This window comes from Notothenia coriiceps, unplaced genomic scaffold (assembly GCF_000735185.1).
Source record: "Notothenia coriiceps isolate Sejong01 unplaced genomic scaffold, NC01 NC01_scaffold00016814, whole genome shotgun sequence".
NCBI classification, from domain to species: Eukaryota; Metazoa; Chordata; class Actinopteri; order Perciformes; family Nototheniidae; genus Notothenia; species Notothenia coriiceps.
Window position 1 is genome coordinate 24,051 of NW_011349515.1, and position 11,124 is coordinate 35,174.

At 38.5% G+C, this 11,124-nt stretch overlaps 1 protein-coding gene across 1 annotated transcript in view; it reads left to right on the forward strand.

Annotated features, from left to right (window-relative positions):
* The window catches only part of LOC104949777 (rho GTPase-activating protein 26-like), a gene marked incomplete at its 5' end in the record, with an annotated part of 41,734 nt that overhangs the window by 15,667 nt on the left and 14,943 nt on the right, over nucleotides 1–11,124 (forward strand). The window contains 3 exons of the mRNA XM_010776181.1: nucleotides 333–391; nucleotides 7,516–7,621; nucleotides 9,351–9,510. Of these exons, the coding sequence (XP_010774483.1) occupies nucleotides 333–391; nucleotides 7,516–7,621; nucleotides 9,351–9,510 (325 nt within the window). The remainder of the gene's footprint in view (nucleotides 1–332; nucleotides 392–7,515; nucleotides 7,622–9,350; nucleotides 9,511–11,124) is intronic.

An 11,124-nucleotide genomic window follows, 5' to 3' on the forward strand; every position in this document is an offset into this window, starting at 1 on the left:
TACTACTACGTATATAGTATAGTCGTATACGTAGTATTACGTACTACACACACACACACACACACACACACACACACACACACACACACACACACACACACACACACACACACACACACACAGGTCAGGCCTCATTGAAAACCAACAGGAGTAATAACTCTCTTAAGGCAGAAATGATAAACTGATGTCCAGCTGTGCACCCTGGCATGATGGCGATAAAAGATGTGAAGCAGAAGATGGTTAGATGTGTGCTCATCTAGAACTGTCCATAGTTATAGATTTTTGGTAAAAATTCAATTTTCCCAGCTGAAATTCTGCCACTATGTTTCCAGAGTGCTGCCCGGACCTCTGATGACGTACCAGTACCAGAGGAGCTTCATCAAAGCTGCCAGTGAGTCTAATTCCTTTTATGTGTCTTATTTGCCTCTCTTATGTAGGTTCATTCAGCAGATTATGAAATAATCCCTCTTGTAGGTTGAGGTTCTTTGATTCCTGGTGAACCATATAAAACTCTGCCAACACACGACTTTGGAAAAGCAAATACAAAAAATACAATAAGATAATACAGTACATGGAGAGCTAACCACAAACTGCTCAACCGGAGAATCCTTAAGTAGCAATTGGTTTGTCATTGATTCAAGATTATCCCATGTAAGATAATACAGTACATGGAGAGCTAACCACAAACTACATACAGTGTATGAATAGATTAAAGATGGATTAGAAGAATTTTGCCGATACTTGAGACAGGAGTACTTCTTCTTTGCTCTCCCAATGAATGTCAAGCAATATCTTCAGGCTCCCTCCTTATCTTATTTTAGAAAAGAACAACATATAAAGGTCATATTACATGTACGAGAGGTCTTGACTTGCTTTTAAACCAGTTACAAATAGATGACTCACCTACTGAGTTAAGAGGTTACCCACTGCGCAACCATGTTGCCTCTGTCTGTCCATTTGCTCTTTCAGCTCAGCCCCCCCACTGCTTTTTATCATGTGGGGTACTCAGTATCTAATCAACCTGCTGTGTTACACAATATTTATAGGATTATAACCCATAATTAAGGGGATAAGCCTGGGAAGCTGATGAGGGAAAATGACATCCTTTTAAAAGATACATGTTAGTTTGTGTACTGAGGTTTTGTTTGGTTAAAAGGAAGCTGCAACATATTGCAAATGATTTTTCTCCCCCTGTGTCAGATACAGTATGTGTGGGTTATTGAGTCAGGATCACTTCAATGTATTCCATTTGTCTATTTTGGCTCCTAGGTGAAATGAAATAATAAACCCATAGAAGTTTAATTGATTCATACTACAACACATTGACTCTTCAGAACAGAATGTGTTTTTAATTATACGTTTTTTCTGTCTGTCCTGGTTTGATCTTGTTTGGTTTATTAACACCTGATTGACCTGGCTTTGTATGGTCTGGTCCATTTTTGATATTGATTTGTTTGAAAATGGATTTTTTTCTAGAAAGCCCAGGTGCAGTTGAGTCTAGTTGTGTCCAGTCTGATCTGCTGTGTTACAGGATGCGTCAGTGACCTGTTTTCTTACTTTGGCGGTAGCTAAGCCTGTAGAAGCTGAGCTGAAAAGGGAAGGAACTCCAGGAAATGACCTTATTTCTCTGGCAACACTACCAGGAAATGGCTCCACATTGAGGCCAACTGGAGAGAAAACGAGTAAAGGGTGAAACCGTGTCTATTAGGAGAGAGGAATAAAGCGTGGTAGTGAAGAGTATCAAAGTAGCCGGTTTGATACACACTTGGACCACCCATGCTATAATGCGTGTATTCATGGTTTTGGTATAACCATAAAATCTAACAAATGCTTGCCAACTATTTATAGACGTTTACAGATTTATATCTTTCATCTCGCCCCAATTCTTTCCTTCTCTTTAACTTACCCCTCTGTTTTTCCTCTGTCGTTCACCAGCTGCTGTTTGTGTGTGGGTGTCTGCATTTGCATGTCATGAATTAGTGTCTTCATACTGTGCAGAATGTGCTTGCTTGTGTGAGTATGCTTTTGTAATTTTCCAAAGCAGAATAAGGCAAAGGCAGTGGGGAGTTTTGAGGACCGTGTCCTTGGCTGAACCCCCTCTTTCAGCTCTTCCCTTTCACCTCCCTCTTTACCATATCCTCCCTCAGCTCCACCCACCACCCTGCTGGCAAATCTTCTCTTCCTCCTCTAGTTTCCTCTTGGCTTACTCCCCTCCCATGCTTATCTGGTTTTAAGTATCCAGTTTGAATGGTGTGCTTAGTATTTTGTAAGGTTTGAGGGTCAAACAGCAGCTGTATTATTTTCTGACAAGCACGTGATGGGTGGGTCAGGATAAATAATATTGTTTTAAAAAACAATTCATCATATTTCCTAAACTCTCCAACGGTAACAGTCATCATTGAAATGTAATTGATTCTTCTCTTGTTGTTCCTATGCTCCTAAATACATTTTTGGAGCATTGATTTGAACCACGAAAATATAGACTTAAAGAAAAGTACTAAGAGCAGGGAGCTGAGAGTGCCACCCTTTTTTCAGATACCTGCTCGGCATGTGCCAGCAAGAACACACTTCTTAAATGTTACTCTTATCCTCTTGTCTTTTTTAATCTCCTTTCTGGTTTTTTCGTTCTAATTGTACTCAAAAGCTGGACCACGTTTCATCAATTCTGAATTCTCTGACCTAAACTAATGCAAAGTAAGACATTGCAAGATTAATTTCACAATGCAATTGTGGCCGCCTACTTCAAGCAGTTATTGTGTGTTAATGAGTATGTATGCAGGATTTGAACTTCTCTCTAAAGGTCTCTCATTCCATTCTTAACACAAGTATTTGATCACCTTTTGAGAGTACAACCTATTTCTTTTGACAATGTGTTTTAGTTTGCAGTTATCTCCATTCGTATGAAGACACAACCTCATTATTCTGGTCGTTATCCAAAGCTAATGAGCTTAAGCTAGGATTGGTATTTAGATAGACCTGTAATGAATAGCATGCTTATGCTTTACACTTAGTTCCCTGATCACCTTGAATGACTCCTGCTGTACCTAACCCCACTCCATATTACCATGTTTGTTCCCTCTTCTGTTTCTCAACATCTAAACGTCCCGTGCTTTTGCGGAAAAGACTGATAGCTTAAGTGACGAGGGGAGAATGTCAGCAATTGTCGGATAACAAAAATGTCAATGGACATCATCTTTTGAAGCAAGGCATGATGATACTTCATGGAACAGCACAGTAAGAGTTTGAGCTGAGCTCAATCCTTGGCCATCAGAAATATCTTCCCTCCTCAAACCGGCTAGCATTGTTTCTTGCAACGACAAACACTCTCGTCAATAACTCAACCGCATTGTGTTCATAAATGGATGAGGTCAGTGTTGTGTTGCTCCTAGCCAGGTGGTGTTATTTCAGCCTGTTTCTTAAACATTATGTTTTCCTGAATAATAATTCTGATCATTTTTTCCAATTATGGTCAAACAGTTCCCGGAATGTCTATGAGTTTCATAGGAAACAGATTACATGATACTTTCATACTGAAAGCACACACCTGTTGTTCAATACAACGGCACTCACACATTTTTGACACTCAATCCGAAAGGTTTGATGCCAGTTTCTTTTAATGAAATGCTTGCTTTATAGTATTTACTAAGCTTGTCAAAAAAACGTTGTTTTGCCCACAGCTGCTTAGAGCAATGTGTTTCTTTTGTTGATTGAAACTATGTCTTTTGCAATATTGATCGATTTCATTGGCCACTTAGAGATGCAGAGGATCCATAACATTGACATATTATCACCTTATGATGTGATAGAGAGGAGAGTCTCAAAGTAATTCTCTGTTGGTTTGTGTCTTTAAGCAAACCTTTTTTTAATTCATGTTAAAACAAGAACACTGATGAGTGAGTGTGGCTTTAAAGAAAATGCTAGCTTTCACAGTTGGAGGGGTTTGACCTTTATTCGCTTTGAAGTATCTTTATGCTCCAGATGAAGTAGAATCATGTGATCTTTTATCGCAAATCATCACAAACTCAGTTTGCATCCACTCAGTTGATATACAGGACACTGCTCTTACAGGGGTTACAATAGCAATATATCATTTGGGTCTTTTTTAAACTGTACATGTAGATGTTTTATAGTATGTTTATACAGTTGCAAGAAAAAGTATGTGAACCCTTTGGAATTACCTGGATTTCTGCATAAGTTGGTCATAAAATGTGTTCTGATCTGCACGTTTGAAGTTTGCAAAAGAGCACCTGGATGTTCCACAGCACTACTGTCAAAATATTCTGTGAACAGATGAAACCAAAGTTGAGTTGTTTGGAAGGAACACACAACGCTATGTGTGGAGAAAAAAAGGCACAGCACACCAACATCAAAACCTCATCCCAACTGTGAAGTATGGTGGAGGGAGCATCATGGTTTGGGGCTGCTTTGCTGCCTCAGGGCCTGGACAGATTGCCATCATCGACGGAAAAATGAATTCTCAAGTTTATCAAGACATTTTGCTGGAGAACTTAAGGCCATCTGTCCACCAATTGAAGCTCAACAGAAGATGGGTGATGCAACAGGACAACGACCCAAAGCACAGAAGTAAATCAACAACAGAATGGCTTCAACAGAAGAAAATACGTCTTCTGGAATGGCCCAGTCAGAGTCCTGACCTCAACCCAATTGAGATGCTGTGGCATGACCTCAAGAGAGCGATTCACACCAGACATCCCAAGAATATTGCTGAACTGAAACAGTTTTGTAAAGAGGAATGGTCCAAAATTCCTCCTGACCGTTGTGCAGGTCTGATATGCAACTATAGGAAACATTTGGTTGAGGTTATTGCTGCCAAAGGAGGGTCAGCCAGTTATTAAATCCAGGGGTTCACATACTTTTTCCACCCTGCACTGTGGAATGTTTACATGGTGTGTTCAATAAAAACATAAAAACATATAATTGTTTGTGTGGTTTTAGCTTAAGCAGACTGTGTTTGTCTATTGTTGTGACTTAGATGAAGATCAGAACACATTTTATGACCAATTTATGCAGAAATCCAGGTAGTTCCAAAGGGTTCACATACTTTTTCTTGCAACTGTATGTGTCTAACCCACCAACGTATGAATTCAAGCAGAATACTAAAGACCAGATATAGAATATACTGCATTATGCTGCATAGACCAGGTGATGTGGATGATGTATGAATAATGAACGTTAGAAAAAAGTGAAAGTGGTTGAGCTGGAGTCAATCGACGGTCAGCAGATGTGGCACGCCTCTTGGTGTAATGCACGCTTCATTTACTTTAAGTGGATGTACTAGTTGTTTGCTTTCCTGACTGTAAACGCATTTACTCCATACATAATCCAAATCCCCTTATCTCATGCTTAAGAGATGCACAAACGAAGGGAGAACCAGACTTGTTTTTCCCCCCGTCTTTTTCAGACAAGAAAAAGGTGTTATGAAATGAAATTAGTGTCATTTGTTTCAAGCTAAACAGAAACTGGCTGCTTACTGCAGCTAAAGAGGAAAAGCAGGTTACATGTTTTCTGAAGTGGCATTAACCTCTTAGTGCCGTTTGCAATATTTCAACCCTTGAATTTTCAGAGTGACATCAAAATGAACATGTTCAACACCTGTCCATAGTTTATTTAATAATAAGCGAGGACATGCATGAACTGAACACGCATGTGTGTGTGATTACATATGTCTCAAATGTAACTGTATTCAGATGCATGCACCCCCACAGGGTTTTATAAGACAAAACATGAAGACTGGGAAATTGAATTTGTCTGAAGCCCTGTAATTCAAGGTTGGAGAGAAAAAGTGGCTTTAAAAGGTCCCCTTCTGTATAGTGTTTTATGAGATGGAGGCTGCAGTGATAAATTACTTCCGCTTGGTGTAATCACTTATGACTCAGCACCATAGCTACTGCCTACAGAGTCACATCCTACCCATGCGGCACAGCCTATGTTTTAAGCTTGTCTTTTGTTTTGTTTTTTTACTCATCACAGCTTCTGGTGTGTGCTTATAATATTTCCTAAGCTGTATCCAAAATCACATTTTTGTCTTCCTTGGAAATGAGACACATTGTTACCAACAAATGTCTCTTGGCAAAATTATTCCAGAGACTAATATAATTGGAAAATATATAATAAAAAAAAAAAGCAGTTGAGATCTGCATTTCATTCTGGATCAAATGAAAACATTTTTACTTGTATTACACATATTTATTCCCCTGTAAAGCTGATATATGAACACATTTCTGAGTGTGCATGTAGTGGATTATAGTTGAAGAAAAGGAGTGTGTGCTTGAGCATAATGTGTGTGAATAGGATGCATAATAGGGAATAATGTTTGTAACTGTTTGAATGGTTATGCATATATTTGAAGTTATGAATCTTTGTGCAGTGAACGTGTGCATAGAGGCGTATGTTTAAGGTATTTCAGAGTGTGTGTGAGTGGTCACATGCTTTTTTTTTCATTTTAATTGTCTGCATTTGCTAAATAATAAGTGTGTGTAAGGGGACCTAAGTAGTTCGTCTCTTAATATCTGAATGTTGCTTTATGTATTAAATACTGCTTTTCAGCTCTGGTTTTGGTTAGAAATGTGTGTACGTGTCTGTGTGTGGGATTCTCTTACATTTGGAAGTGTAATGCTTGGCGCTGACAGCCAGGGCCCGAGGGTTGATCTAGTGCGAGTCGGCTGCCATCTCTCAATCGACTCGCTATGCAGCCATGAATTATTGTTGTCATAGATCAACAACAGGTCTCTCTGGCCGCCCGTCTATCTGTTTGCCCTGCATGTCTACCTATCACCAGGAAACTCAGATTTCCCACTTTGTAGCCTTGTTAAACACTCAGTAACTAGCACTCCAATTGCTTCTGACTCAATCACTCTGCCTAGTCTCTGAAGCTGTCTGGGTTTCTTCCTATAAAACATTTACAGATTGACTTTCAGTCCATATTAAGAGAGTTACAAGCGCTTTCTGTGAAACTTGCATTCAAACCTAAAGCACTAGGCTCGTATTATTCTAAATGCCTGTAATTGTCAACAATTTTAAAGAAAAACTAAAGCAAAAGATCTGTTAGTCTGTCCCTAAATAGCTTCTGCCTTATATAAGTGTTCCAATGGGTTCATAAGAAACATGGTCTCTGAAAACTGAAATTAAATATGTACCGTACTAATATCTGTGGAGACCTCAGTCTCGACTGAATCTAATACCTTTTTTAACATATAAAGTCCCTTTACATGTTTTTTTCTTTTCTAAGCACATTTTTACAGATTTCATTCACATAGAGTATGGTATACTGTATGCGCCTACACATTCCAAATGTCTATGTGTAAAATGTGTTACTGTAGGCATGACCTTTGTACCAAGAATTAACAGTCTGGTTGCATTGGTGTAGTTAATACTTTGGTTTAGTGTTTTTTTTTTCTGAGCTTTATATGTTCAATGAGGGGTTAAAGAAGCTAAGGTTATTATGTCTTTAAAAGTCTCTATCTCTGTGTCTTAATATGTTTTTTTTTTCTCCAGAGTTGGACAACCAAGAGGCCCGAGTTACAGAGATCCATGCCCTGGTACATCGGCTGCCCGAGAAGAACAGACAGATGCTGGAGCTGCTGATGAAACATCTGTCCAAGTAGGTGGAGGTTTCCCACATGGACTGCAGTAAATCACTTTGCTGTAAATACTAGTGGAGACCTTGTTTCAGCATTATTTCACTTGAGGAGTTGCTATGTAGTGTTAGCATGTTTCTCTCATACCCTCTTCTCTTTCTACGTCTCTGTAATACTTCCTATCTTGATTGTTGTTGTTTTCCATGAAAGACAAGGATTAGGGCTCTATGTAATCCCTTTACCACAGGAATTAAGACAGTGTCCTCTACAATTAGAAACTCCTTCAAGCAGCCATTAGGCCAGAGCTATTTCTCGACTTATCCCTTGAAGGTAAATAAAGGGTAAACGGTCAGGTGCAGGTCCTTCTGAGGATTCCAGGAAGCACAGACGCTGCCATGTTCACAGCCACGAAGTGTCCACTTATTTCTTTAATTTGCATCTCAAATATGTATCCCTGTGATAAATTTAAACTGGGTTTAAATTCAGTTGAAAAAGTGTACCTGTCAGACATTAACTTGATTCAACTTTAGTTGAACTTGAATGAAATGACTTCACACTGGAATACAGCCATGATGCTGTCAGGGTTGGTTACATATATGTTACATAGTTTAACGTATGGGTTTAAAGGTCTTTTGACAAACTACCAAATCAGTGCTTACTTGGAGAAAATAGGATGATACTAACGAGTAGCTGATTAAAATGTAATGTTTTGCTTGAGGACATCTCAGCAGACCTGATACTGAGAAGCACTCTGATGTTTAACAAATCAGTTATTTTCTTTCTGGGTTTTTCTCTCAGTACTTCAAAACCCACTTATGAATTTGCAGTGCTGCACATAGAAAAAATTCAACTCTATGAAGAAAAACATTTGTGACTCGACAGGATTTCTGTCTGTAGATTACATATCCACAAGCTGTTGCAGCCCATAAACTAAAAAGCAAGGCATGCCCAGTGGTATTATGTGTAAGTATTCCTCTAAAGCAGCTGACTGGCATTGTATTTTAACTCCTAACCCCTATCTAACCCCTCTGGCTATATGGGGCTTTTCCTCAACGGCATAGCATCATATAATGTGCAGCAAATGTGACATCAGCCATGTTTAAAAACATGTAGGCGAGCGCAAATGCGATATGCTGATTACATAAACATCTTGACCACGGCTTAGTGCATCACATCTGCCTGTGGTCATTTTCATTTTCACTGGCTTATAGGTTGAATGGCTCATTCAGAGTGAACACACCTCAGCTCTCAGTCCAACAAAAATAATGCATTTCTGATACAGGGCTAAGAAAATAAGGATTTTCCATTTTCCCAATTATAATGTCCCCTCGGGCTAGTACTGTTAACCAGCTACTCACTTGCCCAATCATGCAAACGGTAAACATAAAATTAAACACATTGTTGTTTATTCCAATTATCCTGGAAACAGGAGTCTAGTTTAGCGATGTTGGAAGTTGTGGTTGAAACTCTAAATTAATTTACTGAAATAAAGATAAAACATGACAATTAATTAGGTCATTGTTTACGTAATACCCGCTAACAAATAACACCATTTGTATATAAGGGCAGGTAAACGTAATTTTCTGACATACGTTTCAGTTTTCTTTAACAATGTTCTGGATAGTGTGTTGATTAAAGTTGATGGCCATTTGAGCAGATATTTGATGTGCTGTAGAACTGTATTGTTCCATAAAGGTGTTGTGATATTTGTAAATGCTACTCGCTTACTCTCTTCTAACCCCCCCTCAACAGTGTGGCCAGTCATCACCAGCAGAACCTGATGACCATCGCCAATCTGGGCGTGGTTTTTGGGCCAACTCTGCTTCGCCCACAGGAGGAGACGGTGGCGGCCATCATGGACATCAAGTTCCAGAATATTGTGGTAGAGATCCTCATAGAGCACCATGAGAAGGTAAGATGGAATTTGAGTGTGTATACAATGAATAACATAAGCAAAAGCAACCACACGTAATTGAAGTTTTAATGAATGAATGCTTTGTCAGGGGAATTGACTTGTATGTAATTGTGAATTCAAACAACATGCTATGCACCCAACTATTTATAATTTGAAAACACCCGACACCTGTTAAGTATACGCAATAACTGTATATACTTAAAATCAAGTTATTATGAGATCCAGCTTATTGGCAGGACAAGCTGCGTACAAATGTCACCATGGAAACAGACAAATCCACATGACGGTTTCAGACCCTCGCATTTTACACAAAAAGGATTGCAGACACAAAGACAAATAACACATATCCCACACCCTTTTAAATGCCTGAATATACACACATGCCAAATAAGTGTGTGTTGCAACAATAACACACACACAGAGACAGCACTGTCCATCATTCAGTCCTTACAAACAGCAGCTCTATCTAGTGTAGTACAAGATGTGATGGAGCAGGTCTGAATCTTTCAAAAAACGTCATCACGTGTCACTGTCTCCTATTGTACACCTGCAGAACAATCAGAATTGTGACAGTCTGCACCTCACATTTCTGCCCTCTCTCCCCAAAAGAATGATAAGATCATTTTTTCAGACATTTTGTCTGTTTTACTTGCTGATTTCAGCCTGAAGATTTCATTTTGGTGTTGACGGTATTGAAACGATTTACTAGAGCTTTGCGAAATGCTCATGTACTGTACTCAAACATTTGTTGGTTTTATGAGATCCAAATCAAGACATCAGATCCAGGAAGTTGAAATGGGTTCCACAGCTATCTTAATCCTTTTTGTTCCTCTTTTTTCCATCTAAAGTGAAGTTATGGGTGTCAACCTTACTGATAAAGCGATGACAGATGAATGCACATTGGGATAATTTTAAAAAATAACACCGACAGCCATATTTAGTAGGAAGACATGTAGAAATCTAGATAAATCTGCAGAGTCAAAATAAATTCCACAAATTGCAATCTGTCGATTCTGCATAATGTGATTATTGGGAAAATAAAAAAATGTTACACAGCAACACACAGTCTTATTGCTATGTTTTATGTGGAGTCTAAGCTGCAAAGTTTCCAATGGCATGAATCCAGGAATTAATATTAGATACATTGTTCCAGCTCACATTTTATACAAAAAAATATAGCATAATTATAAACTAGGAGTAAAATGAGTCATAGTACCACTGGTGGTTTAGCACAGAGGTTCCCAAAGTGGTTGATAACAAAATAAAAATGGAAAATATATATATATATTTTTTTTAAATAATTAATTATTTTTTAATTTGTTATTATTAGTAATAATAACGTTTGCATAGACACTTTTTTCTTTGACAGTCCACTACCGCAGTGTTTCTCAAACTTTTTCATTTTTTTTTCTGAAATTAATTCACTAGCACCCCCCCCCCGTTGTGCAGGTCTGATATGCAACTATAGGAAACGTTTGGTTGAGGTTATTGCTGCCAAAGGAGGGTCAGCCAGTTATTAAATCCAGGGGTTCACATACTTTTTCCACCCTAAACTGTGAATGTTTACATGGTGTGTTCAATAAAAACATATAATTGTTTGTGTGGTTTTAG